The sequence below is a fragment of the Micromonas commoda genome, chromosome 7 (assembly GCF_000090985.2).
Source record: "Micromonas commoda chromosome 7, complete sequence".
In the NCBI taxonomy this organism is placed as follows: Eukaryota; Viridiplantae; Chlorophyta; class Mamiellophyceae; order Mamiellales; family Mamiellaceae; genus Micromonas; species Micromonas commoda.
The window spans coordinates 1345831-1373817 of NC_013044.1; the positions used below are offsets into that span (position 1 = coordinate 1345831).

The window sequence follows — 27987 nt, forward strand, 5'->3', positions numbered from 1 at the left end:
TATCGAGTTGGTCGACCGCTGCGCGGCGGCCACAACGAGACGCGCGATCGGCCACGATCGATCCCGCGCCCGCATCTTCGTCGCATCGCGTCGTTTGTTCACGAGCGCGACGTGCCGACGGTTTCGACGTCGCGACGATACGTCCCGGCGCGGTCTTCGGAGTTGATCCCGCGGGAAAGAGTCGGGTCCTCTCGAACTAAAAAAAAACCGCGGCATCCCGGCGAACGCGGCGGCCATGTCGCGCGCGGGACTCATCTTCATGGGCACCGGTTTGACGCTTTGGGAGCTTCGCAACCATTGCGTCGCCGATAACGAGGCTCTCGACCTCGAGATGGAGGAGCCTCCCAAGCCTCCCAAAAGGTGCTGCTCCAACTCTTGTCTCTTCACACTGGCGAAGGAGGTTCCCGGGGACATTCTCGACCAGAACGATCTTCCCGAGGCGCGTGACGAGGAGGAGGAGGACGAAATCAACTGCCGATTCTGCGAGCCCACGAACTCCTGCAGGTTCTGCTTCGCGGGCCCCGAGCGCGGCGAGCTCATCGCCCCGTGCGATTGCACCGGCTCCCAGGTGAGACCAAAACCCCCCCGCGACCCTCCCCCCTCTGGAAGACAACCGTGAAAAAATAACTCCCGCGCGAACGATGAAAAATGCTGTGGGGCAGAATTGCGAAATTAGTCTGCAGTGCAGGCCCTTGGGTGACTGAACCGTCATACGAAAATCTGACGTGGCAATCATCTCGACCACGCATTGGCTGACCCCCCTCCAACAAGTGACCCACGTGCCACCGCTGACCCTTTTCGATTTTTTCAATCCCAAAACAGGAGTTCGTGCACACCAAGTGCCTCCGCCAGTGGCAAAAGGTTTCCATGCGAACCAAGGGCAACCGCGAGACCAACTGCAGGGTCTGCGCCGCCAGGTACCGCGTCCCCGCCCGTCCCCTTCGCTCGAGGATCAAGCTCTGGTTCTCTTTCAAGGCGCGGGACAGGCTCAACGCGTACAGCCGCGTGTGGTTTCAAAACCTCGTTCACTTTCTCGTGGCGCACAACCCGAAGCGGCTCGCGCGGGTCGCGATGGAGGCGGCCAAGAACGGCGTCGAGGCGAAGGACGTCTGTTTACCCAACAACCCGTTCGTGCGATCGTCATCGGCCACGGACCTGGCGCTGATGCTCGCGTCCACGGAGGTTAGGATATGGGCGGGTCGCGAGGTGCGCAACGGCAAGCCGGAGATCGCCGCCATCAGGGCGGTGGCGTGGTTCGGGAGCATGATCAACATCGCCACCAAGCTCAGGGAGATGGGCGTCATCAAGGGATGAACGAGAGTGGCGAAGATTGAGTGTTGACTCGAGGGGATGAACGAGCGCGCCGTGTGAGCGCGGCTCGAGGAAGTCGCAGATCCAAGGAGACGCGACGGCTGTACCAACAGATACCAGTAGCACACCATCAAGACGGATGAGGCCTGGCGGCGGTGGATATGGATCGCGGTTTTTCGCCCGGTCGCCGCGCCAGGACCACGAAGTAGAGCTGAATACGACGAGAGATACCATATGTCCGTGAATAATACGTATTTTGATTTACATGGCTGAGGCTTCATAGACAAGACCGGGCGACAGCCGCAAAGTCAAAGTCTCCCCGCCTGCCGAAATACTAGTTGAAAGAAGTGGGTTTCATCGAAATAATTTTGGACGACGAGGCGCCGTGGAGCTCAATTGGCGTCAATCTTCTCGAGCTCGTCGCCGCTAAACACAACCACGTTGTCGAAGGGGAGGACGGCGACGGACACCTGGACCTTGCCGCTCTTGTCAGCCTCGACCTTCTTCACGGTGCCCGTCTTCGCCGGCCCGCCGGTGATGGTTCCGAGGAAGCCGAAGAAGCCTCCGCTCTTCTTCTTGATCTGAACGTAGTCGCCAACCTTGAGCTTGAGCTGCTCCGCGTTCTTGAGGCCGACCTCGCCGCCGGCCCAGCCGCCGGTGAACAGGTTATCCCTGCCCGCGAACTTCTTGGCGTCGCCCTTGACGTACTTGCCCTTGCCGACGTAGATGTCGTCTTCGCCCTTCGCGTCGTCGGGGAGCTCGTCGTACTGCTTCTGCGCCTGGGAGGGCTTCTCGAAGGGCTCCTGGATGAAGCCCTCCTTCAGGCCGACCTCACCGCCGGGCCAGCCGCCGGTGAACCAGTTGTCGCGAGCGGCGTACTTGCTCTCATCGTCCTGGACCCACTTGCCCTTGCCGATGTAGACGCCGCGCTCGTCCTTCTTCGCCTGGGTGACGACGACGGCGCGGGACTTGGCGGAAGAAGCCTTGGTGGCGCGGAGCGCGGCCACCTGCGATACGAATGGAGGCGGTGAGGGTGGGGGCATCGGTGAGTCACTCGGAACCGACTCGGGAGGGAGGAGGGCGTATTTGCGGCCAGGGGACGCGCGCGGGTCGATCGCGGCACGACGAGTTTCGCGCGACGCGAGCGATCCACGGGCTCACGTATCGTGGCTAACAAACATCGCCGACGGGTCGTTCTAGGGTCAAAACCGACCGCGCGCCTCCTGGGCGCACGGCGAGACCGCCTCTAGATGCCAAGATCGGACAAATTCGAGTTTTTTGGTTTAACGGTCGGGCACTCAAATCAGGGGGTCCGGAGGGGAGTCGCGCGCGTGGGGATGGCACTCACCGGCGCGATGGTCTTAGAGGTCAGTGCGAACATCTCCGTGGAGGTGTTTCCGACGGGGAAGTCTGGTTTGGGTGCGTTTACGTGTGTTCCGCGCAGGTCCTCAGCCTATCCAAAGAGTCCAGCTCAGAGGGAGCCAGAGCGGATAAAACCAAATCGCGAGCATTTTTCTGACTGGCCAGCTGTGCGAGAGTCGCTCACGAGAAACGGACCCTAGAACGAGGGTTTGTCATGCCCCGCTAAAAAAATAGGGCTTTCAGAAGCATCAAACGCAGAAATGTTTTGGCACACTAGTAGCTAGCTCGCTTTACGCCGCCAAGCCCCCCGTCATCGCGCGCATCATCAGCCCCACCAGTGTCCTAACCACCATGAACGCGACTGTCCCCATGGCCCCCAGCGCAGCAGCCAGTATCGCAACCTGCAGCGCCCTATCGCGCCTCTTCCGCTTGGCTACCTGGCTAAATCTCCAGTCATACTTCTGCGTCATCTGGATGGTGTTTGGCATGAACACGTTGGGCAGGAGCTTGGAGAAGATGCCGTCCAGGATCAGAGGAAGCACGAACGTCAGGAACCCACCGTCGAACGACCGCGAGATGTCCACGAGGGCCTTGGCGTCCTCGGCTCGATTCTTGGAGTAGTCCGCCAGAGCCTCCGTCCACTTCCCGGAACCCGCCGCGGAGGTGAGGCAGTCGTCCAGAATGGTCACATCCTCAAAGGCGCTGTTGACGCCCAGGCCAAAGTACGGCTTGACGGTGTGAATGCTGTCGCCGAGGAGGCACGCGCCGCCAGCCTCCTCGCTCGAGTCTCCATCCTCCGCGACTCGCCTGTGCAAAGAGCCGCCACCGCAATAAGCAAACGTGGGCAACGTAGACAGCGGCCGCTTGGCCATGAGCTCCAGGTCCTCGTCGGTGACGAAATCCGTGAACATCGGAAAGTCCTCGTCGAAGTATTTCCTCAGGCTCTCCCTGGACTCGAGCTTGGCGCACGTCTCCTTGTCCCCTGGCTTGACGAGCAGGATGCCGACCAGCAGACCCTCCTTCGTGGGTAACGCCTCCAGCGCGACGCCACCCTTGGTCCTGGCGCTGTAGTTGAGGTCGTCCCTGTACGACTCGGGAAGGTTGATGGGAATGGTCTTGTACACCCTCGGGTTCGTGTCCTCGAACCGAACCATCTTCGCGTCGCACGCGTCGTCGTCGTCCATGGCTCGCATCACCGCGTTGCGACGGGACGCGCCCTCAGCTCCGATGACAAACGGAACCGGAACCGTCACCCTGACCCCAGCCTCGTCGTCCATCACCGGCGCCTCGCACGTCTCGTCATCGTCCTCGTCCCCGGACTTGTGCTCGTCCGATCTGCACTCCGTGGGCTGACGCGTCAGGATCGCGCCCCCGGCTCCCGTCCACTCGCATTCGACGCACTGCACGCCGTGCGTGACAGTCACGGCGTCGGCGTACTTCTCCTCAACCTCCTTCAGCAGCGCCGCGACGAGCCTGTCGCGCTGTATGACCTGCGTGGCGTACTGCTTGTTCGATATCGTCTCCTTGCCCTCGGGGTTCTGCGGCGACCAGTCCATGCGGCCGTTCACCGTCTTGCAGTACGAAAGGACCCGGTCGACGCATCCCAATCGCGTTAGCGCAATCTGCCCGCGGCCGCTCACGCCGATGCAGTAGCTCCTGTTGGGGTCGCCCCAGATCTCGTTCGCGTCCGGGGAGGGCGGGCGCTGCAGCCTCTCCCACACCTCGATGTTGGTCCATCCCCGGCGGGCGAGCATGATGGCCGCAAATAGGCCGCTGGGACCGCCACCTACAATCACGGTTTTGCTTGGCTGGGGCGGGGACGGAGCGATGCCCGAGCCGTGCGCGCCGACGTCCGGGGCATCCACGATCACCGGGGACGCGGAGTTTGAAGATGAGGGCGGTTCCGGATCCGCGATCGCCCCCGGGGTCGATACGAGTCGCCCACGGCGAGAGAGTCCCGGGCTCCACCGCGACACGTGGACGGGGCGGAACGGGGAGGGTCCTTGGGGTCGGGCCGTGGCGCGCGAGGACGGGCGTTTCGTCCTCGATACCGCGACGGGGGCGCGCACGACGAGCGTGGACGACGTTGTGAGCGACGGCATCGCGTTTATACCTGAGAGATTCGGGTGGGATGCGCGTTGTGCTGTGGGCCAGAGCGGATAACTTTCACCTCCTTGGCGTCGAGAAAACATCGGCACCTCGAAAGATCCTGTCGAATTGGCCAGTTCCGGGGGGCGCGCAGGTAGCGGCGCAAGATGGCTGGAGACAAGTCCAAGAAGCGCGCGGAGAAGAACACCGCGCGCCTGAGGCTTCTGTTTCGCGTCGTCGCGGGTTCCGTCCTCTTTCATGTCCTCCTCAGGCTCGTGTGGAAGGGTTCGACCGCGTCCGCGTGGATCCACTACCCCCTGTTCGCCACCGCCGCGACCAGCGCCTGGTTCTGCTACTCGAGCCTGAATCACCACGGCGCGCCGACGTACGACGCGGCGGGTGTCCTCATCGATGGAGGCTCGGACCTCAGCCTCGGAGGCATGACGTCCTACTACCACGACATCATCTACGTCTCCGCGTTCGTGCTGATCACCACCGCCGCGTTCAGCGACTGGTTCTGGCTCGTCGGGCTCGTCGTCCCGGGGTTCGCCACGTACAAGCTGTGGGCAGATATCATCCTGCCGTGGATCTTCACCCCGACCCAGGACGAGCTGGATGCGAATGCGAGGATGAAGGAGACCAAGGAGGAGAGGCGCAAGCGCGAAAAGGCGGAGGCGCGGGCCGCGAACCGCCGAAGGGGATTCAGATGAGAGTTTTATTCCTAATTTTCCGTTTCAGTCGTCCAACGCGGCGAACGCCGTTAAACCTTGCCCTTGTGCTTCACCACCTGCCCCATGTCACCCACGTAGTCGCCTATGACGTGCAGCTGCTCGATCGGATCCTTCGTCCGCGCGTACTGCACGTTGCTCCGCTGCCGACACCGCTGGAACAGATTCTCCGCCGCGGCGACTGCTCGGCCGTGCTCCAGGGTCCGGTTCCGCGAGCTCTGCTGGTCCGCCGCGCTCGCCTTCCGCGCGCGCTCCACCTCCAGCGTCGCCGCCTCCAGCCTCTTCTTCAACTTGGCTATGTCGTTGTTCAGGTTGAGCCTCTCGTCCGTCATCCTCTTCGTGTACGCGTGGAGCCGCGCGCGGGTTGCGTCGGCGTCGGCGTTGAGCGCCGCGTCTCTCGCCCTCAGGTCCTCGTTGGTCACCCTCAGGGTCTTGTGCCTGTTCAGAAGGTCCTGGATCTCCCCGTACGAGCCGTCGGGCGCCTCCAGCACCGTCGTTAGGTACCGCTCGTACCTCAGGTTCCTTCCCACCTCGTCCTTGGCGTCGTCGAGGTCGTTCCGAAGGTTCTCCTGCATCCTGGTCAGCTCGCGTATCTCCATCTCCTTCTGGAGCCTCAGCTTGATCTCCTCCGCCGCCTTTCTCTCCGCCGCGGTCCGTTTGGCGTCGTTCTCCTGCAGGAACTTGCTGAACCGGACGAGGGACTCCTGCAGCTCGAGGTCCTTTCGCTTGAGCGCCTCCTCCCTGCGCTTGAATCCCTGCTCCTTCAGCTTGTACTCAGCCTTGCGCGCGTCGAGCGTCTCCTCCGTCTCGCGCATCAGCCGACGCTTCTCCAGGAGACGGGTGGTGGGGTTGACGTGCTCGAGCACCATGGTGTGCTCCACGTCATCCTTGGCGGCGGGACCCATGGCGACGCAACCGACGATGCCTGCCGCCCTAATTTCTCGGTTGCCTAAACCGGCACCACGGGCGCGCGAGGTACTTCGCGGCGTCCGCGCGCGGGTCTCGACGCGGTTTCGGGGTTGACGAGTGATCAAAGGCTCCAGATGACGGTCGTGAACGGCGTCAACGCGCTAGCGTCGATGATGGACTTTGACGAGGACGACGTCGCCGCGCCTGACTGTGGCGCCGTCCATAACTGGATTTTACTCTTCAGTGGCTGACGCGCGAACCACGTCTCGCGGAGAGGAAGTTTATCCGCGATCGCACAGCCATCCGCGCGCAGCCGACGATGTCCCTCGCGGTGTCGATCACGACGAGCGTCGCGCGCATCCGCGCCCGCGCTCGAACGTTGGGATCGGCGCGAGTCGCCCGTCTTCCCTCGCGTCCGGTCCGCGGAACCTTCCGCGTCGCGGCGTCCAAGGATGCCGATGGCGATGACAAGCCGGAGGAGAAGAAGTTCAAGAAGAACCAGACCGAGTTCGACTCCGCGGACGACTGGATCGCCAACTGGAAGCAGGGTAACTTTCCCAGGGCCAAGGGGTGGAAATTCGGGGACAAGAGCGACGCGGGCACCGGCACGTTCGAGGAGGTGGTCGGCCAGTCCGGCGGCGACGGCGACACCGACGGATCGACCACGTACCAGAGCGAGGAGGAGGCCGAGGCCGAGGACAGGTCCAACAAGTACGGCGGCGACCCCAACGACTACGTGTACGTCTTCGCGCACAACATGATGTCCCCGCCCGAGGACTCCTTCGCGTGCATGTACCTCCGGGACGTCCTCGGCACCTACGACGTGCCGCTGCTCACGCCCAACCTGGCGCCCGCCGGGTGCGAGTTCACGGTGACCAGCGCCGTGGAGGCTCTCACATCGGCGGTGAAGGAGGCGGAGGCTGCCAACCCCGACAAGCCCGTGCGATTGATCGCGTCGAGCATGGGGGCGTACGTGGCGGCCGTGTACGCGAGCAGGGAGGAGAACGAGGGACGGATCGATCGCATGATGCTCCTGGCGCCCACGTTTAAGCCGAGCGCCGTGCTGGACTCGCTCACCAACGAGCTGGGCGTCGAGTTCACGGAGGCTTTTCGGGAGGATCTGGGGAACCACGAGGAGTTCCCGTTCGTGTCGTGTGCCGCGTACGTGGTGCACGGGTACGACGACGAGGCGGCGCCCCTGGATAACTCGCTGACTTGGGTGAGGGACGCCAGCGTGAACATGCGAACGGGCGCGACGGGGAAGGAGGGCATCGAGGTGGGCGAGAGGAGGCTGCTCGAGGTGGCGGGGATGGGACACGGGATCGAGAACGCGCTGCCTCAGATCAAGAGCAAGCTCATCTCCTTCTTCAAGCTGCCGTTCGTCATCCCCGAGGGGCTGGAGTAGGTGTTGAATCGTGTCGTAATAATCAATCAAATTGCGCTAGAGGTGTGCTAAGTCTTAACTTTTTCTGGTAATCTTCCCATCCTTACGCGGCGACGAGCTCCTTACAAACGCCGGACTCGACAACCTTCTTGACGTGCTCGCGCGCCCACAGATCCGAGTTGACGATGTCATCCAAGGTGGGGTCGAGGATGAGATCGTTCTTGTGCGCCTCCATCGCCTTCTCGATAACCGTGTAGATGTCAAAGTAGCCGATCTTCTTGTCGAGGAACATCGCCACGGCTTGCTCGTTGGCGGCGGAGAACACGCCGGTCATGGTACCGCCCGTGCGACCCGCGGCGTAGCCCATGGTGAGGCTGGGGTATTTCTCGACGTCAGGGGCCTTGAAGGTGAGGTCGCCCATCTTGATGAAGTCGAGCCTGGGCCAGGTCTGCTCGCTGCAGTTCACGCGCTGGGGCCAGGACATGGTGTACAGGATGGGCAGCCTCATGTCCGGCCAGCCGAGCTGCGCGAGGACGGAGGAATCCGCGGTCTCGACCATGGAGTGGATGATGGACTGGGGATGGATGACGACGTCGATGTCGTCGTAGGAGGTACCGTACAGGTAGTGAGCCTCGATGACCTCGAGAGCCTTGTTCATGAGCGTGGCGGAGTCGCACGTGATCTTGGCTCCCATGTCCCAGTTGGGGTGGGTGGTGGCCTTCTTCTGGAGGAAGCCGGGGTCGGTCTTGGCGTACTCGCGCATCTGGGAGAGCTCGATGTCGCGGAAGGCACCGCCGGACGCGGTCAGGATGATCCTCCTGAGAGCGCCCTCGGGAAGACCCTGGATGCACTGGAAGATGGCGCTGTGCTCGGAATCCGCGGGGAGAATCTTGACGCCGTGCTTCACCGCGAGGGGCACGATGGCGGGACCGCCGGCGATGAGGGTCTCCTTGTTGGCGAGGCAAATGTTCTTACCGGCCTCGATGGCGGCGACGGTGGGGGGAAGGCCCGCGCAGCCCACGATGCCGGTCACGGTGGAGTCGACGTCGGGGTGCCTGGCAACCTCGACCATGCCGTCGGGGCCGAAGAGGATCTCGGGCTGGGGCCCGTCCATGTCCTTGATCATCCCCTTGAGCTTCTCCACGTCGCCACCGTCCGAGATGGACACCATCTTGGGCTTGAACTTCTTGATCTGCTCGGCCATCACGTCGAGGTTGCGGCCGGCGGAGAGCGCCACGATCTCGAACTTGTCGGGGTGCTCCTCCGCGATGTCCAGAGTCTGCGTGCCGATGGAGCCGGTGGAACCGAGCAGGGAGATCTTCTTGATGTTCCCGTTGCCGAGGAGGGGCACGTCGTTGGGCACGGGGACACGGCCGGGCCAGCACGCGCCGTAGCGGGACTGCGGTCGCGAGGGATGGGCGGGCGGGTCAGACGATCGGCTCGGAGCCTCTCGGGCGAGGAAAGTGGATAACTACGGAAGGGGTCCAATCGGTGGAGATTCCTCGGTGACGCACCTCGTTGTTGGCGTCCGCGCGAGCAGCCTTGGCGACGGTGGCGCGCCTCTGCGCGCGACCGGCCCTGAGGGTGGCCGCGGAGGAGATGGAAACCGAGGCAGCGATGGAGGCCGACATCTTGGCTTGGTGGGAGCGGTCGAGCGGAAGGCTCGTCCGGGGTTTGGCGAGAGGCTCCAACCGCCGCGGGGAACAAGATCTCCTCGGCCGCAACCTCCACCGTGAATTTCGGGACGCACAGGCAATCAGTCAGAGTGCGACCAGTTACGGGTAAAAATAGTGTTGAAGGTTTTTTCCGATGACTTCTTCTTCTCGAGGTGTCCGGCACTTCGACACGCGCCGAAGGGCGCTTACAGCTCGCGAAGCGCGACCGAGACTCTCGGGTGTTTGAGATATGATCAAGCTATTTTCCGCCAAGGTGCGTGGACCGTCGAGCCCCGTCATCTTGCGCCCCCAACCCGCCGAACCCGCGGTTGATCCTTCCTCGTTTGAAACGACAGTCGGGCACCCCCCTGACGCGAACGAAAACCCCCCTCGCGTCGCAGGACAAGCAAGAGAAGGAGGCCAAGGCGAAGGCCGCCTCCGGGGCGCAGGGGCCGAAACAGAGCCCCGGTGAGATGCGCCTCGCGAAGGACATCTCGGAGCTCACCTTGGGACCCACCGTGCAGATCGAGTTTCCCGACGGGAAGGACAACCTGCTGCACTTCCTCGTCACCATCAAGCCCGACGAGGGCTACTACAAGGGCGGCAAGTTCGTGTTCACCTTCAACGTGCCCGGCGTGTACCCGCACGAGCCGCCCAAGGTGAAGTGCACGCAGAAGGTGTATCACCCCAACCTCGACTACGACGGCAACGTGTGCCTCAACATCCTCCGAGAGGACTGGAAGCCGGTTCTGTCCATCAGCTCGTGCATCTACGGCCTGGTTCACCTGTTCATGGACCCGAACCCAGACGACCCGCTGAACAAGGACGCGGCGAGAGACCTGACGGAGAACCAGCGCCAGTTTGAGCTGAACGTCAAGAGGTCGATGCAAGGGGGGTACGTTGGGGGACAGTCGTTTTCCTGCGTGACGAGATGACAAGCCCGGGGCTCAACACGACGAGGAGACATGTAAAACAACGGTTGCGTAGAACATTGCGAAATAGGGCTTGAAACGAGCGACGTGTACTTAAAGTATTCACAGCCTAAGCCGCCTTGACGGCTTCGGGCAACTTCGTCCTGCTCAACCTCGCCTCTTGCTCATCCGCCCAGTCCTTCTCTCCCTCGTCCTTTTTCTTGGCGTTGCTCTTGCGGAAGAGCTTGACCGAGCCAACCTTGAGCTTCTCCCTGGCCTCCTCCGCCTCGGCATTCTCCTCCTTCGCACCCGTCTCGTCGTCGTCCATCTCACCCAACACCGCCGCGTCCTGCTCCTCGGCCGTGACGACCCTCTGGTTAAATTGCGGGTTAGCCGGCGCGACCAGGCCGAACTTTGCCGCGTGGCGTTCATCCTCGCTCATGTGTCCCAGATCGTCGTCGAGCTTGAGGCCGTGCTTGAAGGATTTCCTGACCGCACCCGCGACGTTGGTGCCCTTGAGCTTGGCTAGTCGAAGCATCTTAGCCTTGTGCACGTCCGCCGCGGTGATGATGTTGGCCTGGTCAATTTTCTCAAAGAAGGTGGTCAGGTACTTCATACCCTCCCGCGCCTCCCTGTTCATCATATCGAGCACCGCGGTATCCTTCTTCTCCTCCACGCCCGCGGCTAGGTTCGTACGCGAGGGTTTCCGGATCCCGGACGCCGGAGTCGACCTGCCGGACTCGCTCTTTCTCCGTTCCATCCCGGTGAGGTTGACCCTGCTGTTGTTCCTGCTGGTCATGGATGCCCTTCGCTCGGCGGGTTTGGGCTTGCCGTCGTCCGTCACCTTGGCGATTGTCTTCTCGAACGCGGTCACAGTCTGCATCATGTTATGGATGGATGCGCCAACGTTGTTCACCTGTGACTCGGCCTCGTCCAGGATCAGCTTCTGCACCCGCATCTTGTTCCTCATGCGATACTCTGCCATCTCCATCACGTCCTCGGGGCGACCGTCCGCGTTGCTCTTCCGTCCCTCCGCCGCCTGGAGAAGCTTCTCCTTTATCTCTTTCAGCTCTTCGGCGATCTCTTTGTGCTTCTCGACCAGGTCGTCGTGTTTGGCCTGGACCAAGGACGAGTTATCCCTGAACGCTGACAGCTTCGCCATTCTCTCGTTGAATGACGCGATCAGACCGTCGGGGCTGATATCTTCAACCACCCCCGACAGCTTCTTTAGCGCCGCATCGAGCTTATTCTCCTCTTCAGCCACTTTCTTGCCGTCCATCTCGCCTAAGAGACCCCGAGCGAGGTTACCCTTCATGCCCTTCATACCCTTGGCGCCTCCTTTTTGCCTGTACTCCATCTCAATGGCGTCGGCGCGAATTTTGGCGAGCTGCTGCCTGAAGTTAGCCTTTCGCTTCGCCTCGGCCGCATCCTCGGCCCTGCTCGCGATGAGGTACGATTTCTTTTGGTTGATTTGGTCCGCCCACTGGTCCCTTCGGTTCTTGAGGTTGATCCTCGCCTGCTCCATCATGGCGTCCGCGTGTTCCCTCTCCTGCTCAGCCTTGTACAGCACCGAGGTCTTGGCGGCAATCTCTGAGTCGAGCGCGTCCTGATACTTATTCATCGACTTGATCTTGCCGTCGAGCCACGGGACGTGCGCCTTGCTCTCGAACTTATCGCGGTCGTTCCTCCCGTCGCCTTTCTTCCTGCCCGCGGCGGCCATGGCGGTGTTGTGGTTGCTGGTGCGAATGGACCCAAAGGGATCGTCCATTCGGTTCGGATCTGTTGGGTTCGTCTCGCGCATGCGAAGTATCATGTGACCGTACTGCGCGGTGCGGAATGTTTCCTCCTCCGCCTCACGCTCAGCAATCTCCACGCGAGCCAGCAGCGCCTCCGCCGTGAGTTCAGCGCTGGGTCCTTCCGCGGCGCCGGCGAGGGACGCCTCCGGGGGCAGTTGCACGCCCTGAATGCTGCCGCCTCCACCACGAAAGTTGGCCGCGTCGTTGGCGAGCAGATCGTTCGTCTCTCCCTGCGCGTGGAGATCGATCGTCAGCTTCTGCAGCGTCTTATCCTTGGCGTCCGCGTTTCGTTTCAGCTCGTTGAACTCTTTGGCCAACCTGGCGGCGGTGTCTCGGTAAAACTTGAGCTCAGTTTCCATGATGCTCGACTTGGCCGCCGCCGCTTCCCTCTTCGCTCGTTCCGCCGCCTCCTTCTCCTTGATTTCCGCGATACGTATCGCTTCGGCCTCAGCGGCCAGTCGCTCCGCCTTGGTCATCTTCGTGCCCGGCTTCTGCTCCCCGGCGGGGTTGTCAAAGTCGTCCAGGATAACCTCCGGACGCGGCCCGGCTGTCGAGTCCACCGTCTCGGGTATGACATACTTTCCGTCCGCCGTCCTGATGCGATACTTGGGGTTCGCGCTGTACATGACCCTCGGGCCCGTACGCTCGGAGGCCCTCGGGTCCGGCCGTGAGCCCGACAGCAGCCAACCCTCCTCGACTTCCGCCATGGTCTCGTAGTTGACGTCGGGGCGCATGGCGAACATCTTCTTCTTCAACTTCTCCTCGCGCTCCTTCAGGCGTTTCATCTCATTCTCGTACATCTCGAGCGTGGGCTCACCCTTCATCGTCTCCGCGGAGGAGTCGGCGACGTCCACTTCGCCCACCTCGTCGCCAACCTCCGAGTCGGAGAGTGTCATGGTGGCGGTTTGCACCGTCTCATCCGCCTCGTCCGCGTCGTCGTCCGCGTCCCTCATCTCCACGTCCCCGTACTTACTCTTCGTGGGAGCCTCCTTGGGGATGTTCTCGGTGCGCACGATGGGTGCGCGCTCCGCAGCCTTGTTCGAACCAGTGCGCACGTTCGCGCGGTGGGCGGCGAGCCCGGGCCTCGGCTTGACTGGCGCAGAGGACGAGGAAATGGTGGAGCGACCGAACCCGTCGTTCCACGCGGGCAACGGCTTTAACGGCTTCTTCGTCGCCGGAGCGCGCGGGTTGCCAAGTTTGGGCTTTGCGGCGCCGTAGATGCTCGCAGCGACCTTGGTGGCCTTGGCAACGCCAACCTGAGATGCGTATCGGGCAGAGGTTTCCTCGGAAGAGTCAGTTACTTTCCAAAATCGCCCGCATCGCGAAAAGCGTTGTTCGTCCGGGGGTACTGTTGGACAGGGTTACGGTCGGGTGGATGCGACGTCGTATCGGCTCACCTTGTTCGTATCGTCCTTGGACATCACCATGGCGTCGTGCAACCCGTCCTCGACGAGGTTTCGCACTGGTGCCCTCTCTCCTCTCCTCGCGGGCGTGCGTTCCGAAAACAGAATAGTTCCCCTGCAGAGTTGACTGGAGCGAGCTGAGCATTTCCAACGCGGTTCATAACTATTTGCCTGTGCGACTTAAAAAAATAATTAACAATATCAGTGTCGCCCGCCTGAATCCACATCAAATCTTGTATAGTGCGGACGTATTTGCCATTTAGTGCGATTGAACGGTTTTCGGCCACAAACTCCACCGCGTCGCGCCATTCCCCAGCGCGTGCATCGAAGGGCGGTTCTCAGACCGTACGAACGTTCGGGCGTCCACGGGCGGATCGTGTTTGGTCCGTCGGGAGACTTAAGTCCGTCCCCTCTCCTTCCCCCTCGCCCCCAGAGAGAGCGAATATCGGACGCGTCCAAAGATGAGGTCCAGGATGCTCGCGTCCGCAGCCGCGCGACTCATCGCATCGCCCGCGACCGCCACGGCGATGACGAGATCTACGGGCACCGTCATCGCTCGCGGACACGTCAAGGGGACTGTGTCGGATATCGCATCCATCGCGGAGGCGCGCGCGTTCGCCTCTCGCGCCGGCGACCAGTCTCGCCTCCCCGCGATCGCCAGGCACATCCAGCTCCCGAGCCCGGCGTCGTCGCCGGTTGCGTCGATTCCGAAGCGTGGGGTATCCACCGACGGGCCGAAACGATCTCCGGCATCGTCCAAGCCGACGATGAACGCGGCGGAACCCGTCCCGGCGACCCCCGCGCCCCATCCCGACTCGATGCCCCGGTTCCCGTGGAGCGACGGCGCCACCGTCCCCGGTTTGCTCCGCGGCGCGGACTGGTTCGGGACCGCGGTGTTCGCCATGACTGGCACACTCGCGGCGGCGACCCGGGGTATGGACATCCTGGGTAGTACCATCGTGGGTACCATCACCGCGGTGGGGGGTGGAACCGTCAGGGACCTGCTGCTGGGCAGGGGCAGGAGGGCGTTCTGGATGGAGGAGATTGAGTACCTGTGGATTTGCGTCGGCACGGGCGTCGCGACCTTCCTGGCTTGGCCCCACCTCGAGCGAGCGTACGGGGTCAAGGACACGGACGAGTGGGTGGACTGGGCAGATGCCATCGGCGTCGGCGCCTTCTGCGTCATCGGGGCCATGAACGGTATTCGAGCCGGTGTTCCGTGCGCCGCGGCTGTCGCGTGCGGCATGTTCACCGCCACGTTCGGAGGCGTCATCCGCGACGTTTTGATGTCCAGACCCGTGCGTATCCTCCACTCTTACACCGACATATACGCCACCACCGCCCTGACTGGGGCGACGACGTACATGCTGGTGCGCGCCGCCGGTGCGCCGGTGAGCGCGAGGATTCTGGCGGGCGCCGGGACAGCCGTCGCGTTGCGCAAGCTGGCGTGGTCCAACGACCTCAGGTTGCCGACGTACGCCGGAGCCGAGGACGCGGCGAGGGCTCGAGGGGACGACGGGAGTGGGACGAGGTTCCCGGCGAGGAAATGGGCGGATGCGGTGTTCGAGGCGATGGGCTTCGAGGTCACCGAAGAGGAGGTGAAGAAGGTGGCGAAGAAGGGGCTATTCGGGCGCGGCAAGGGTGATTGATTCATTTCCAAAACATTCTTTACAACATAGAGGTGGCTTTGTCGGTTCGCGCGTCGCTCATTGGTCGTCCGCTGGAGCGACGAGACCCTGAGTGCATACGATGGCCTTCCATTCTTCCCTCGTCGCGAGATCCATCTCGTTAAACTTCCCCATGCTCTCCTTCTGGATGCATCGCTCGGCGTTTTGCAGGTAACCCTCGAGGATCTTAGCCTTGGGAGTGCCGCTCGGGGGCACCGAGTCCTTGCTCCAGGACCCTCCGGTCTGCTTGAGGTACCCGTCCTGCTCCCTGATGACAATGTCGGTGTTCATGAGCTGAGAGAACGAGTTGGTGTGACCCTTGTGGTCCCACTTGTACCCGGCAAAGTACGCCTCCGCCTTGGCAAAGTATGCGTCAACATCGCCCTTGCCCTCCCTCAGCAGGTCCCTCTGCTTCTGGATCAGGTCCTTGGTGTCGCTCACGTAGTCCGTCAGGAGCGAATCTTCGGCGAACGCGACGAATGCGGATGATCCCGTGGTCGCGACCACGAGCGCGGCGAGGGATGCAGTCACCGCGCGCCTCGGGTCCACGGTGTCGGACTCGGCGGACGCTTTCGCGACGATCGCACGGGATTTGGCGATCGCGCGCACCGAGGAGCGCTGACGGAGAGCGCGGGGGGCGGGGGGTGCGCCGAGACGCGTCATGACGCCGGCGTGCACGATAGCGGCCATCGTTATAACTCAATTCAGGGATGTCAAGGATCTCGGGGCCGTTCACAGTGGGATCAAGGTGGCGTTGTTAAGTCATTCTTATCCGTGAAATATTTCCCTAAAAATATGAAGGGAAATCTCTAAGTGTTATCAGCTCATCAGATGGCGCCAACCTGCTTGAGCAAGGCTGTGTGTTTGGGGAACGGGTCCGGGCGATCGCCCGCGGTGATCGCCTCCTGCGAGATGCCGTAGAAGAAACCGTTCCTCCACTCAAACTCCTTCACCGCTGTCGGAAAATGCGCCACCGCCCTAGCGTACGCGCACAGTCTCTCGACGCTCCCCGGCTCAAACTTGACGCCCTTCTCCGCCGCGCTGCCCTCGAGGAGCTCCTCGATGAGCTCGACAACCTCGGCCCTGTGCGTGCTCTCTACATCACCGACGGTGGCCCCGGGGTGCGCCGCGCCGACGGCCATGAACGCGCAGATCCAGATGAGCTTCTCGAACATGGAAGCCTTGAACGCGTCGTCGTCCAGCACGTGGCACCGCATCCCCCCGGCGGCTAGCCTGGCCTGAAGCGCGGCCGCGTGTTTACCGTTAGCGGCCGTGAGACCCTCGGGGTTAACGTCGGTGATGCCGTCCGTTGGCTTTTCGCCGAACTTGGCGACGGCGAAGTAGATTAGAGCCTGGGTGTTGTCCCCGAGACCGCGGGCATCTAGCCACGGCTGCAGCATTCCATTTTGAAGGAAAACCAGATCGGCCCTTCGCTCGGGAGGGGTCTGGTCGATGACGCCCTGCAGTGCGTCGTTACGGGTGCACACGTATATTGGACCGGTTGACGGCTCGGCGGGGAACGCATCGCCGCGCTTCATGATGACGTCGCCGGGGACACCCATATCGGCGAGAGCCTGGCCCACACGGCCTCCTCCCACGATTATCGACGGGGCGACCGAGGCCATGACGCGGACAGAGGACCGACGGGAGGACGTTCGGCGAGTGGTGGAAGTCTTCGCGACGAAGAGTCGCGCGTTGGCAACCGAGGAGGCGGCGGACATGTTAGGGTGCGCTGTGCTCTGCCGGACGTCCGCGATCGCAGAAAACCGGTAAGTGGATAAAATTTTGCGGTGCCGTCGTTTCTGAATTTTTGAGGCACGGGCTCTTCGCGCACTTGCGCAACATCGTCGGTTTTACAATCGTAGTTTAGGTTACACGGCACACTCTCGTCGAAACACTCAAATCAACGCGATGTTCTTCAGCTTGAGGCCGGCGACGGCCATCGCGCGGGCTTTGAGCTTCTTCATCCTCTCGCGTCGCCTCGTTTTCTTCGAGTCTGCCTCCGTCACCGTCTCCGAGGGTGGCGTGCACATGCCGAGCTCGGAGCAGACCTTGTGGGCATCCTCGATGTACTTGCCCGCGGCATTCACCAGCTCGGGGCCGTACGTTTCGATGGCGGCCTCGCACGTGGCGGACATGTCGAAGGCGGCGGCGTACTTCTCGCACGCCTTCTCGGCTTCGTTCAGGAGGCTCTGCACCGTGGCGTTACTGGTGATGGCGGCGTGGAGGGACTCGACGCCGAACTCGCACTTGAGACAGTCCGTCGAGGGCGGCGGCGCGGGTGCATCCACCGCGGATCCGCGCTCGATGACCTCACGGAGCGACGCGGGAACCTCGAGCGGCTCGGTCGCGGCCCGGGTCTCGCCGTCGTTTGGCGCCTCTTCCTCTTTGGGCGCCTCTTCTTCGGGGCACAGCTTCGCGTCGGCGCAGAGCACGTCGGGGGTGAAGTCGGTGTTGATGACGTCGATGGCCTTCTGGACGTACATCTCGAGAAGGCTCTCGCACTGGGAGACGAGTGGACGGGAACGGGGTCGAGCGGTGAGCGAGATGAGTGGGACGAGGTGACGTCTCCGTGGAGAGTCTGGGGTGAGTTTCTTCTTTTCCCTCCCAGATCTGGAAATTACACGCGCGCGTGAGACGGTCGGGAGAGCGCAGGGCTCGGACCAAGGGAGGTGATGGACTGGTATTATGAGCTCTCACCATGGCCTCATGCTTCGTGCCCGCGTAAGTCTCGCAGACCTCGTTCACCTTGTCCGTGATGGCGTTCAGGGTCGCCGGATCGTTCAGGTACGCCTCGCCCATGGTGACGAACTCCTCGCAGGTTTCGCACATCGGGCTCGGCTCGGGCTTGGGCTTGGGCTTCATGCTCTCGCTCAGGCCGCGCGACGCTTCCGCGCGGCCCGCGACGAGCGCGGCGGCGATGAACACGGTGGCCACGACACGCATGTTCTGTCCTCGGTGACTGACGCGCGTCTACTTGTGGCGCCAAGCCAGCCCGTCCCTTCGGTTCGATTCGGGGCCAGCACCTGCTGATGTCACCGATCTGCATCACCGCGGGTCACAGGCGCTGAACGCGCTGAGTCACCCCCAAGCGAGTTAGGTGCAGGCGTTCCGCTCAGACGCGCGTGCGCAGCGAGGCGAGTGGCGAGCGCCGGGAGAACGAATCGGCGGTAGCTGATCGGGGACGCGATCCGCCGATCGGTTCCGGGTGAAGCGAGCGGGGTTCGACAGCCCCGCACGCGCGGGGACCGGGCGGCGAGGGGGTTATTGGTCCGTTCATCAAGTCTGAGTAGGACAGGAAGGATGAGCTCGCAGGAGGAGGACTCCTCCGACGACGACTTCGCCGCCGAGCTCGAGGCCGAGATGACTGTCGAACAAGAGCAAAAGAATCCGATAGTCGCAGCACCCGCGGTGGTGATCGCGACGCAGGCGCCATCGACAGGGCGCGGCGCGGTCTCGTCGCTGCTGAAGGGGGCGATGGAGAAGGCTGCGAAGGCGGGCGAAGCCAAGGGAGACACCGCGGCGGCGGAGAGGCCTGGGGTGAAACGACGCAGAGTCGCGACTCAAGGGGCGGGTCCGAACGACGCGGGGAACGGTGGGGACGATTCTCCCGTCTGTCCTCCGCACCCGGGGTTCATGTTTGACATCTGCATCCGTTGCGGCAAGAAGAAAGAGAAGGGCGACGGCGACGCCGGCGGGACGCGGGGGGGAGACTCGGGGAGCACTGCGGTGAGATACATCCACCAGGGACTGGAGATGAGCAACGCCGAGCTGGAGAAGGCGAAGCGAGAGGAGAAACGCAGGATACTTCTGAGCGGGAGGCTCGTCCTGGTGCTCGACCTGGATCACACGCTGCTGAACAGCGCCAGGTTCTCCGAGCTGTCGCAGGAGGAGCACTACGCGATGCACCGGATCATCGCCGCCGCGGACTGCGAGGCGAACGGGGGAAGCAAAGAGGAAGTGCAACAGGCGGCTGCGGCGATCCAGCCGGTCGAAGATCCCGTAGCGGCGGAGAGCGCCGAGGAAAAGGAGGACGGGGCGGACGTGGATGGAGAAAAAGGGGAGGAGGAGGCGGGCGGGAAGGAGAGGGCACGAGACGGGCCGTTCCCCGGTACGGACCCACCCCTGCGTCACCTCAACTGCCTGCGTCACATGGCCATGTTCACCAAGCTCCGGCCGCACGCGCACGCGTTCCTCAGGGCCGCGAGCCAGCTGTGCACCATGTACATATACACCATGGGCGACAGAAACTACGCGAGGGAGATGGCCAAGCTCCTGGATCCAACCGGCGAGCTGTTCAACGGACGCGTCATCGGAAGCGGCGACAGCACGAGCCAGTACAAGAAGGACCTCGACATTGTGCTGGGCGCGGAGCCAACCGTTTTGATCACCGACGACACGGACAGGGTGTGGCCGAAAAATCTTGCCAACCTGATCCGCATCGATCGCTATCACTTCTTCAAGCAGTCAGCGGCGGGCTTCAGACAACCCGGTCGATCGGTGATGGAACGCCAGTGGCGCGATGAGGGAGATAACGGCGATCGGGCTCAGCTCAGAGACGTCCTCGCCGTCATAGCCGCCGCGCATCGGAGATTCTTTGAGGGCACCGCCGCGGCAAACACCGCGGATGACGCCATCGCGGAGATGGACGCTTCGATGCTTCGATCGGCGAGCGCGACGGAGGGTGGCGATATTCGGCAAACTAACCACAAGCCGGTATCGGACGAGGAGGCGTCCACCAAACTTGAGTCCAGGGACGTGCGTAGGCTTCTCACCGTCCCGGAAGACGGTCCTCTGGCTAACGTTCGCGTCGTGTTCTCCCGCGTCGTCGCGCAGTCAGAGCCGAGGCCGGAGCGTCACCCCCTGTGGTTGCTCGCCACCGCGCTCGGGGCGGAGGTTCTCAACGCCGTGGACGACGGAAAAGGGGCGACGCACGTCGTGGCGCACGCGGGTACCGGGGACGGAGACGGACGAAGGACGGACAAGGTGAAATGGGCGGCTAAGACCCCGGGCGCCAGCGCGGTGAGCGCGGATTGGCTCGCCAAGTGCGCCGACGAGTGGGCGAGGGTGGACGAGTCGCGGTACTCTCTGCTGGGTCCCGACGACGGCGGCAAGGTGCGCGATGAGCCGGTGGTGGACACGGGCGGCGAAGATGCAGACGTCACCGGTTCTCCCCCGGGGTCTCCAGGGTACAGCGCGTGAGAGCCGAGTACAAAGGAAATAATGTAATACAACCGACCCTGCTGCTAATAGATGAGTGATACGTGCAAAGTGATACATGCGACGCGATGAATAATAGTAATAGGCGTGCTCGACGGTGATGACCGACGGCGGTTGGCTCAAAGGGCCGCCGCGCCGGCGACGAAGGACTGGAAGGCGGATGGCGAGACCGGGTCGTCGCCGCAGTACACATCGAACACCGCCTGAGCGAGTTGTTGGGACGTGAGCTCCAGCGGCATACCTCCCACGACTCCAATCTCGAACTTGCCCTTGTTCGGCGACCACCAGATGAGCACCTTGTCGTCCTTGCGGAGCTTGCGGCCCTGGAACAGCCCCTTGATTTCTTCGCACTCGTCCATCGCCTTCTCCTCTGCGACTTCAGCCGCCTCTGCGACTGACGCCATGAAGTTGCCGTCCTCATCCTCGGCGGTCGCCATGTCCGTGGCGATGCGCCTGATCCTGGGGCCCACCGCCTCGTCGAGGGCCTCCCAGAACGTCTTCCCGTCGACGTCTCGCACGAGCTGCACGAGCAGCGCCTTATCGAAGGAGCCGGTGAGGAGAGACCCGCCGTTCGCGAGCTCCTCCTTGCATTTGGCAGCGTCGACGTACATGGCGACGCCGTACACTTTGACGTTGATGATGGCGATTTTCTTCTCCCTCACGCCGGCGCCGATGCACTGCATCGTGTCGCCGCCGTGGGGATTGAAAGTCTTCGGGAACGACACCTTCGTGGCGGGCTCCACGATGCTGAACGCCCGCGCGACGATCTCGTTGTTGACCCTGGCCTGCTTTGAAAATGTCGCGCGGGAACCGGCACGGGAGCGGAGAGCGCGGACGTCGCGGCGCGCCGGGGAGACGACGCGCGCGGCGGACGCGGGAATCGTCATCGCGCTAGACATCATGATCGAGATTGATTGAACGCCAGACGGATGTGCTCTCGTGTCGCGGGGATGCGGAGGACTGGGGTGCCCCGTTCACGCAGACTCGACTTTTCAGGCCTGCGATTGGTCGTCGCGTTCAAAACTCGAGATTCTTCTGAGCTGGCGGTTCAAGAACCAAGGAAACTTCCTGCTGGGAGATTCCTGTGTGCCTGCACCCCCAACCGGCCTCGCCTCGTCGATGTTTCCATTGCCTCCCCCCCCAAGGCCTCCCACTTTCCGAACCACGACCAACGAACGCGCTTTCCCCTAGTAGCCAGCAACCGACGATGTCGACGCTCACGACCGCGACATCCGCGTTCGTCACGGGTCGACGTGTGACCTCCGGCGCTCGCGCGACGACCGCGACCAGGCTCGTTCGCCCCGCGCCGCCGCGCGGACCCTTACGCGTGGAGGCCATGGGTTTTGGCGATAGGAAGAAGAAGGTTCCAAAGGTCGACGAATCAATGGGGGGTGCCGTGGGGGGTGCGGTCCTCGGCGGCCTCCTGCTCGGTCCATTCGGGGCGATCATCGGCGGGAATATGGGCGCAAACTTCGGCGCGGGTAAGAAGGCTGCGCGCATGGAAGACGAGGCGCTCCGCAAGCAGGGCATTAGCAAAGAGATGGTCCAGATGGTCACGGAGGTGGCGCAGTCGCTGGCCAACGCGGAGGATGCCTTGAAGACAGCCAAGGAGTCCCTCAAGTTTGAGCTCGAGGATACACTGAGCCTCGAAGCGGAGGCGAACGAACTTTACAACATGGCATCCGCCGCGGTTCAGTCCGGAGACGACGACACCGCCAGGAAACACCTCACCGAGCGGAAGCGCGTGGAAGCGAAGATGGAGGATGCCAAGCGACGAGCCGCCGAGGCCAAAGGGAGAGTGCAGAGGGTAGAACAGAGCGTGGAATCCCTGGCGTCGCAGGCAAAGAAGCTGGAGAGCGTTTTAAAGGAGAACATGGCCAACGCGGCGGAGCTCAACGCGAGGGAGGCGGCGGCCAAGTTCCAGGACGCTATGGCGCCTTCTGTGACCGAACTCGAGCTGGACGACCCGCTGGAGAGGAAGTTCCGGGAGCTGGAGGGCCGGTGACGTCACGATACGTGTTATATAGCTCTCACGTACTACGAATATCGAGTGTAATCACATCGACTAAGGTGCTGTAAAGCAGAATTTGTGCTCGGAGCACTTCCGAGGCGAACACGTCTGAGCGTCCACGCCGCAGTCGCCGTCGTCGACGCAGCGGTGGGACTCCTTCAGGTCCAGGACGTGGCAGTCGCTGTCCTTGCCCTTGACGTTCGCCCTTCGAACGGGCGGACCACGCGTGGGCGATGATTTCGGCGCACTCCCACCTGCCGTCGGGTACACCTTCTTCTTGACCTTCTTTCCCTCCACCGCCTCGTCGACCCGCGAAGAAGCCTCGCTCTGCAGAAAAGTCGCCATCATCTCCTGAAGCCGATCAGGGGTCCCCTTGTTTGCCTTGTCTTCCATCGCCGCCGCCATCGCCTCTTTCAGACGCTCCAGCCGCGATTGCAGCCCACTAAGCCTGTTTGCTATCTCGACACTATCGCCTTTGCCCAAAGGTGCGGCTGAGCTGAGCGACGACGCTCGCGACGCATCCACCGGTGTGCAGGCGCCGATGGTCCGAGCCGTGCCGATGACGTCCAGGTTGGGACAGACCCGTTTGGTCAGGCCCCATCCCGCGCCGTTGAATCCCTCGCCCACGAGCGCCGCCGTGGGATCGCTCCATGACGCGCGGTAACCACCGCCACCGTACGTCTTGCGAGCTCGCTTCGTCCGATCCTCCTCGTCCCTGACGCTCCGGCTCCTCGCCGCCGCCGCCTCTATGATGCCCACGATGACGTCTTCCTCTTCCGCGTCAAACACCTCACCGCCACCGTTGTACCTGCTCTTGCCGTCACTCACCCACGAACTCTTCGACGCATCACCGGAATCTTCCTTATCCTCCTGGTTCTGCCACGCAAGCACCGGCAAGGGATGTCCCTCGGTGGAGAACACCAAGTTTCTCCCATCCATGAACGAGTCGTCGAACAGCAGGTACAGGTACTTGCACGTCTCCGCCAGGAAGAAGCTGTGCTGATGGTCCTCTAAAGCCTTGGTGGACACGTCACGCACGGATGCGTGACCGCCTGGAACCCTGGTATGTCGCGTGATGTCCGCGTGGAGCCTAGCGCCCACCGTTCTGAATGAGTCGTCCCTGGTGGCCATGTACAGCATCGCAGTCGACTCGGCGTGTTCCGGCCTGAGCGGATAGTGCTTCTCCGTGGGATGCAGGTGCTGCTCGCGGTACATGAACCGCTCGGGAAACACGCCGTATTTGTCCCAAACTGATCCGAATCTAGCGTGCGTCGCCCGAGCAGCCTCCAAGTCCCCGATGAGGGTCTGCATTCCCGGCCAGAACGCCTGAAGGCTGGTGGCCTGCACGTGCGTCGCCACTCCCGTGTTCAGGTGCGCCTCGTGGTACCAACCGTCGTCGTGGTAGTATCTCATGACCGCCACGTACGCGTCCGAAAACATCCGATAGTACTCGTCGTCCCCGAACATGACGTACGCCTTGATGAGGTACTCGAAGAACGAGTCGCATCCCGCGCCGATCCCGCCGCTGCGAACCACCCACGTCCCGCGCTGCACGTCCAGCGTATTTCCGAGCAGATCCCTGTCGCCGCGGATAGACCACATCGAACGTATCGCCCCTCGCGCCGCGCGCTCGAACCGACCGTCGCCGGTCAACCTCGACAGCAACCCAAACTCGAGTATGAAAGAACCAACCGCCGCCACGTTCGTCTCGTTGGTCTCTCCGGGTCGCACGCCGTGCCTGAGGTTGACCCACGCGTACGGCATCCCGGTTTTCGTGTCAAAAGCCTTGAGCAGCCGCTCACCCAGATCCAGCGCCTTGGGCAGGAGGCCACCCTCGTAATCCGGCATGAACGCCGAACCAACCGAGTGTCCCATGCCGCCGTCTACGTCGAACGAAGGCGCCGAAGGTCCCGATCCCCTGCCCTTGCCGAACCACGATGGCCGTTTCCTCGCGGCGCCCTCCCCGGCTCGCCCCCCGTCGCCGAGCGCGATGACGTGCGCCGAGAGCAGTCCCGCGAGGACTCGTATGTTACACTCGAACGCGTTGACCCTTACATCGATGTCGAAGTCCAGGTTACGCTCCATCCATCGCACGTTGCGCGCAAACTCGGTCCTGTTGCCCAACACGGCGAGCGTCGAGGTGGCGTCGATGAGCGTCAGCGCCACGCCCTCGTAGTCCTCCGGCAGGTGCTTCATGTCGAGGTTGCCAAGCTCGCCGAGGGAATCGGTCCACGTGCGGCTCAGGGGTTTGAGCTCGTCGTGTGGAAAAGCGTGGGTCATGTAGTTGTCGTACGCGTGGTGGAACATGGCGCGAACGTCCGCGGCCGCGCGAGCTCGAGCGGTTTGGTCATCCTTCCACGACGGCACCCTCTCGGCGGGCGCGGGCGTCGGAGCCATCAGGAACTCGACGTCCGGGCCGGGCCGTACTTTCTTGCCGGTCGATGGGAAGAACGTCATCTTGGCGTCCACCGCGGGTATGACGATCGCCCTCATCACACACATCGTAACCCAGGCAGCGATCAGGGACGAAGCCACGAACGTGCCCACCAATTTTGTTCCCATCACAAGGCGAGTTCCCCGCCTGGCCCGCACTCGTTCCCCGGGCGCCATGGCCGAGGTTTGACCGGCTCCTCACCCACCCGATACGGTCCGCCCTGCCGCTGCACCCTAAACGAGGGCGCTCGGCCCTGTGGCTGGGCTGGAAGCCTTGTCGAACGGAATACCACTCGCTGTTCGGTTGCTGAACACACTGACCAACCTGCAGACGGGCCGCTGACCTGCGCCGCGCGCCGACGAGCGAGAGCACGACACGTCGCCTGGATATGATAAAGTGCGGGATGTGTCGAGCACTCCTCCAGACCTCACGGTATCGCACAAGTCGTTGTCAATCCAACGAACACTTTTCATGATTGCTCTTACCTCCACCTCTGCTCGCATCACCGTTGCGCGCCCGGTCGCGGCGAAGAAGACTGCGAACGCCTCCGCCGTGCGATGCGGTGCCTTCTCCTCCGATGATGTTTCGGTCTCGCTCCCCACCTCCCAGCGCCGCGCGGTGCTCCTCGCGGGCCTCGCGTCCACCACCGCGCTCTTCTTCGATGCGCAGCGTGCCAATGCCGCGCGCCCGACTCCCGTGTGCGACCCCACCGCCGACGGCGCCGAGTGCAGGGCGAACCTCCTCCAAGGCGACGAGTCCAACCTCGACGGCTACGAGGCCAAATCGGCGAGGAAGATCGAACTCGCCAAGACCTCGACCAACCCGGACCTCACCAACTATCAGAAGGAGACTCTCGCTCTCGTGGGCGAGATGGAGGAGGTGCTGGGCCTGGATATCTACGACATGACCCGGGAGAAGCGGATCAGCCAGCTGAAAAAGGACAGCAACGTGTGGGCAGGGAAGTACGCTCCGGGCGGGTCGGCAAAGACCGCCTCCGGCAGGGCATTTTACAACGCCGTCAACCAGGTCAGCGGGCACTTTAACGCGAACGGGATCGCACCTCTGCCCGCGTCCCGATTGGAGGTGGTGACCGCGAACATGGTCAAGACCCGCGAGCTCATCGATCAGGGTCGATAAGGAGTAGTGCAAACTGTGTGTAATGTTACTGCCTCGACGGGCATTTATTTAATTAATCATCAAACTTTCAAACCGCGTCCGAGTACATGCGCCTGGACTGCTTTCCTCCCCGGACGCTGTCATCCCTGAACTGCCCGTTGTTCGCCTGATTCGCCGTGATGCGAGACATGGCCGTGAGGGAATCCGAGACCTCCTTCAAGGCGTTGTTGTTGACCAAATCGGTGATCCCTCTCATCATGTGCTGACCATACTCCATATGCATCTGCCCGGTGGTGCGGTTGTTGAATCGAATGACGAAGAATCCGAACAGTAAAGCGAGCGCGACATTGATACACATCACCACGGAGAGCCCGATGACGATGCCAAAGTGAAACATGGTCCACACGCACGCGCACGCGTCCGCTGCGATGACGGCGATGACCACCAACATCTTGACGATGTTGTAGAGGAACATTCGGATGCCGACCTCCTGCACAAACGCCACTGCCGAATCGAAAGTGTTGTCCTCGTCCTCCTGACCCTCCAGCGCCAGCTCAGTGTCTTCCTGCGCGGCGGCAAGTGCGGCTTTGAGCTCCGCGCGTCTCATCTCTTCCTTGGACATCTTCCCCTTTCCTTCTCCCTTGTCGCCGCGATTGGATCCGCCGTTGTCCTCGACGCTCCGGTCAAAATCAACCTTGAGCGGCCGGGGACGCGGCTTGCTAGCGAATGCGCCGGTCTCATTGGCAACACTCGTCCCAGCCTCGCCGCTGCTTCTCTTCGCGGCATCTTCCTGGTTCCCCTCCTCCGCAGTCTCGACTCCGTAGTCCAACCGCTTTGACGCGGTTGAACCAACTGGAGACTCAACCGGAGAGAGCTGGTTCGCGGACCTGGATTTGCGCAACGCGCTCTTCGGCTTACCCCCCGGCGACTTAACCGTGCTTCCCCCGGGCTGCGGGGACACGATTCGAAGCGGCGAACCGCCGGCTCCATCGGAAGGCTTACGGGCATGCCTCGCATGGATGTCCGAGTCATCCCACGAGCCGGTCCGCCGCCGCTCGTGCTGGGCCTTAATGCCGCTGTTCAGGTTGTTCAGGAGGTTCAGGAGGCCCGGAGTCTCGCCGCTGTTTGCGCTGATCGAGCTATTGTTTCTCCTGTGGCGATCGCCCCTGTTCGCCGCGTCCACTTCCTCGTCCTTTGACGGCTGGCGGCTGTGCTCGCCACCCTTGAGAAGCATAGCCAGAGATTCAACAATCGATGGCTCTCTCCTATGGCTCGACTGGAACTGCTCCGGAGCATCCTCGAAAACCTCATCGTCCAGTAGGTCCTTATCCTTGACAGCCTCCTCGACAGCCTCGCGGCTCATGGAATCGAGCGCCTGGGACGCGAGACGCTTGAACTCCTCCTCGTTCATCGCGACGTCGCCCCGCGACTGAAGCCCCGGCCTGCCGCCAAAGAACCTCCTCAGCTTGCGCTCCCATACCGCAATCGCCCACTGCAGGTCAGCACCATCTCCGATGACGTCGTACGCCGCCGCGTAAGCCACAGCGACGGCATCCTCGGCGAAGAAACCCTTCGCCTGGTGCTGGCTCAGGCGCTTGATCGCGTCCACGTCGCACGCGGCGAAGCAAAGCCCGATCTTGTCGTCCACGGACCCGCCGCACAGCAAACACACGGCACTGACGAGCCTGTTTGTGCTGAAGATCGCACGTTCAGTAACGATGGGCGCGTCGCCGGTCGGAACGGGCACGTTTGCCTCGACTACGAGCGCGGAGATGAGCACCGCGCGAGGCGCGTCGCTGGGAATTAATTTGCACGACGCCAGGGCTCGGAGAAGCACCGAGCCCCGGACCTCTCGAGGGAGACCGAAGCCCGGGGAGATCCCGCACGCTTTGGTCAGTGCACGAACAACATCGCTAGCGTCGACGTGCCGCCACCCGCTCGCCTCGTGCGCGGAGTTGAGCGCCAGGAGAGTATCGAGGCGCCCCATCGTGA

General features: G+C 62.7%; 19 protein-coding genes across 19 annotated transcripts; 8 read left to right on the forward strand and 11 right to left on the reverse strand.

Annotated features, from left to right (window-relative positions):
• Positions 1-41: 41 nt before the first annotated feature.
• On the forward strand, positions 42-1583 carry MICPUN_60402 (SSM4 like ring finger protein). Its single transcript, XM_002503714.1, has 2 exons — positions 42-568; positions 823-1583. Exons 1-2 carry the CDS (start codon positions 236-238, stop codon positions 1312-1314), a joined length of 825 nt encoding a protein of 274 aa, XP_002503760.1. The 5' UTR covers positions 42-235; the 3' UTR covers positions 1315-1583.
• Positions 1548-2733, reverse strand: MICPUN_96511 (predicted protein). Its single transcript, XM_002504064.1, has 2 exons — positions 2660-2733; positions 1548-2318 (listed from the first exon to the last, which is right to left on the reverse strand). The coding sequence occupies exons 1-2, from the start codon at positions 2690-2692 to the stop codon at positions 1704-1706; spliced, it is 648 nt and encodes a 215-aa protein (XP_002504110.1). The 5' UTR covers positions 2693-2733; the 3' UTR covers positions 1548-1703.
• Positions 2734-2963: 230 nt separating this feature from the next.
• Positions 2964-4775, reverse strand: MICPUN_60404 (predicted protein; the record flags this gene model as incomplete). Its single annotated transcript, XM_002504065.1, has 1 exon — positions 2964-4775. The coding sequence occupies one exon, from the start codon at positions 4773-4775 to the stop codon at positions 2964-2966; it is 1812 nt and encodes a 603-aa protein (XP_002504111.1).
• Positions 4776-4912: 137 nt separating this feature from the next.
• On the forward strand, positions 4913-5501 carry MICPUN_108707 (predicted protein). Its single transcript, XM_002503715.1, has one exon. The coding sequence runs from the start codon at positions 4929-4931 to the stop codon at positions 5469-5471; it is 543 nt and encodes a 180-aa protein (XP_002503761.1). The 5' UTR covers positions 4913-4928; the 3' UTR covers positions 5472-5501.
• A 40-nt stretch (positions 5502-5541) lies between these two features.
• MICPUN_60406 (predicted protein) lies at positions 5542-6394 on the reverse strand (the record flags this gene model as incomplete). Its single annotated transcript, XM_002504066.1, has 2 exons — positions 5542-5574; positions 5624-6394. The coding sequence occupies 2 exons, from the start codon at positions 6392-6394 to the stop codon at positions 5542-5544; spliced, it is 804 nt and encodes a 267-aa protein (XP_002504112.1).
• A 323-nt stretch (positions 6395-6717) lies between these two features.
• MICPUN_101692 (predicted protein) lies at positions 6718-7803 on the forward strand (the record flags this gene model as incomplete). Its single annotated transcript, XM_002503716.1, has 1 exon — positions 6718-7803. The coding sequence occupies one exon, from the start codon at positions 6718-6720 to the stop codon at positions 7801-7803; it is 1086 nt and encodes a 361-aa protein (XP_002503762.1).
• Positions 7804-7817: 14 nt separating this feature from the next.
• Positions 7818-9027, reverse strand: MICPUN_108708 (predicted protein). The gene has a single exon (XM_002504067.1). It carries the CDS (start codon positions 8984-8986, stop codon positions 7886-7888), a length of 1101 nt encoding a protein of 366 aa, XP_002504113.1. The 5' UTR covers positions 8987-9027; the 3' UTR covers positions 7818-7885.
• Positions 9028-9687: 660 nt separating this feature from the next.
• On the forward strand, positions 9688-10372 carry MICPUN_97701 (predicted protein; the record flags this gene model as incomplete). Its single annotated transcript, XM_002503717.1, has 2 exons — positions 9688-9711; positions 9839-10372. 2 exons carry the CDS (start codon positions 9688-9690, stop codon positions 10370-10372), a joined length of 558 nt encoding a protein of 185 aa, XP_002503763.1.
• Positions 10373-10478: 106 nt separating this feature from the next.
• Positions 10479-13571, reverse strand: MICPUN_60410 (predicted protein; the record flags this gene model as incomplete). The annotated part of the gene is made up of 2 exons (XM_002504068.1): positions 10479-13400; positions 13527-13571. The coding sequence occupies 2 exons, from the start codon at positions 13569-13571 to the stop codon at positions 10479-10481; spliced, it is 2967 nt and encodes a 988-aa protein (XP_002504114.1).
• Positions 13572-14008: 437 nt separating this feature from the next.
• MICPUN_60411 (predicted protein) lies at positions 14009-15196 on the forward strand (the record flags this gene model as incomplete). Its single annotated transcript, XM_002503718.1, has 1 exon — positions 14009-15196. One exon carries the CDS (start codon positions 14009-14011, stop codon positions 15194-15196), a length of 1188 nt encoding a protein of 395 aa, XP_002503764.1.
• Positions 15195-15904, reverse strand: MICPUN_60412 (predicted protein; the record flags this gene model as incomplete). Its single annotated transcript, XM_002504069.1, has 1 exon — positions 15195-15904. The coding sequence occupies one exon, from the start codon at positions 15902-15904 to the stop codon at positions 15254-15256; it is 651 nt and encodes a 216-aa protein (XP_002504115.1). The 3' UTR covers positions 15195-15253.
• Positions 15905-16041: 137 nt separating this feature from the next.
• On the reverse strand, positions 16042-16839 carry MICPUN_83591 (predicted protein; the record flags this gene model as incomplete). The annotated part of the gene is made up of 1 exon (XM_002504070.1): positions 16042-16839. The coding sequence occupies one exon, from the start codon at positions 16837-16839 to the stop codon at positions 16042-16044; it is 798 nt and encodes a 265-aa protein (XP_002504116.1).
• Positions 16840-17048: 209 nt separating this feature from the next.
• On the reverse strand, positions 17049-18160 carry MICPUN_105899 (predicted protein; the record flags this gene model as incomplete). Its single annotated transcript, XM_002504071.1, has 2 exons — positions 17049-17718; positions 17915-18160. The coding sequence occupies 2 exons, from the start codon at positions 18158-18160 to the stop codon at positions 17113-17115; spliced, it is 852 nt and encodes a 283-aa protein (XP_002504117.1). The 3' UTR covers positions 17049-17112.
• A 531-nt stretch (positions 18161-18691) lies between these two features.
• On the forward strand, positions 18692-20416 carry MICPUN_101698 (predicted protein; the record flags this gene model as incomplete). Its single annotated transcript, XM_002503719.1, has 1 exon — positions 18692-20416. The coding sequence occupies one exon, from the start codon at positions 18692-18694 to the stop codon at positions 20414-20416; it is 1725 nt and encodes a 574-aa protein (XP_002503765.1).
• A 10-nt stretch (positions 20417-20426) lies between these two features.
• On the reverse strand, positions 20427-21374 carry MICPUN_108711 (predicted protein). Its single transcript, XM_002504072.1, has one exon. The coding sequence runs from the start codon at positions 21319-21321 to the stop codon at positions 20554-20556; it is 768 nt and encodes a 255-aa protein (XP_002504118.1). The 5' UTR covers positions 21322-21374; the 3' UTR covers positions 20427-20553.
• Positions 21375-21641: 267 nt separating this feature from the next.
• Positions 21642-22439, forward strand: MICPUN_60417 (predicted protein; the record flags this gene model as incomplete). The annotated part of the gene is made up of 1 exon (XM_002503720.1): positions 21642-22439. One exon carries the CDS (start codon positions 21642-21644, stop codon positions 22437-22439), a length of 798 nt encoding a protein of 265 aa, XP_002503766.1.
• Positions 22440-22499: 60 nt separating this feature from the next.
• Positions 22500-24938, reverse strand: MICPUN_97702 (glycoside hydrolase family 47 protein; the record flags this gene model as incomplete). Its single annotated transcript, XM_002504073.1, has 4 exons — positions 22500-22637; positions 23205-24260; positions 24333-24813; positions 24898-24938. 4 exons carry the CDS (start codon positions 24936-24938, stop codon positions 22500-22502), a joined length of 1716 nt encoding a protein of 571 aa, XP_002504119.1.
• Positions 24939-25315: 377 nt separating this feature from the next.
• Positions 25316-26085, forward strand: MICPUN_108712 (predicted protein). The gene has a single exon (XM_002503721.1). The coding sequence runs from the start codon at positions 25351-25353 to the stop codon at positions 26014-26016; it is 666 nt and encodes a 221-aa protein (XP_002503767.1). The 5' UTR covers positions 25316-25350; the 3' UTR covers positions 26017-26085.
• Positions 26084-27982, reverse strand: MICPUN_101701 (predicted protein; the record flags this gene model as incomplete). The annotated part of the gene is made up of 1 exon (XM_002504074.1): positions 26084-27982. One exon carries the CDS (start codon positions 27980-27982, stop codon positions 26084-26086), a length of 1899 nt encoding a protein of 632 aa, XP_002504120.1.
• Between the last annotated feature and the right edge of the window lie 5 nt (positions 27983-27987).

What these genes read in the sequence shown, in the direction of transcription:
- MICPUN_108708 (XM_002504067.1), bottom strand. Translation starts at nt 8,986, where the DNA reads ATGGCCGAGCAGATCAAGAAGTTCAAGCCCAAGATGGTGTCCATCTCG.
- MICPUN_96511 (XM_002504064.1), bottom strand. Translation starts at nt 2,692, where the DNA reads ATGTTCGCACTGACCTCTAAGACCATCGCGCCG. An exon ending in CCTCTAAGACCATCGCGCCG is followed by an intron (nt 2,319 to 2,659) that starts GTGAGTGCCATC and finishes TTCGTATCGCAG; the next exon opens with GTGGCCGCGCTCCGCGCCAC.
- MICPUN_60402 (XM_002503714.1), top strand. Translation starts at nt 236, where the DNA reads ATGTCGCGCGCGGGACTCATCTTCATGGGCACCGGTTTGACGCTTTGG. An exon ending in GCGATTGCACCGGCTCCCAG is followed by an intron (nt 569 to 822) that starts GTGAGACCAAAA and finishes ATCCCAAAACAG; the next exon opens with GAGTTCGTGCACACCAAGTG.
- MICPUN_108712 (XM_002503721.1), top strand. Translation starts at nt 25,351, where the DNA reads ATGATTGCTCTTACCTCCACCTCTGCTCGCATCACCGTTGCGCGCCCG.
- MICPUN_108707 (XM_002503715.1), top strand. Translation starts at nt 4,929, where the DNA reads ATGGCTGGAGACAAGTCCAAGAAGCGCGCGGAGAAGAACACCGCGCGC.
- MICPUN_108711 (XM_002504072.1), bottom strand. Translation starts at nt 21,321, where the DNA reads ATGACGATTCCCGCGTCCGCCGCGCGCGTCGTCTCCCCGGCGCGCCGC.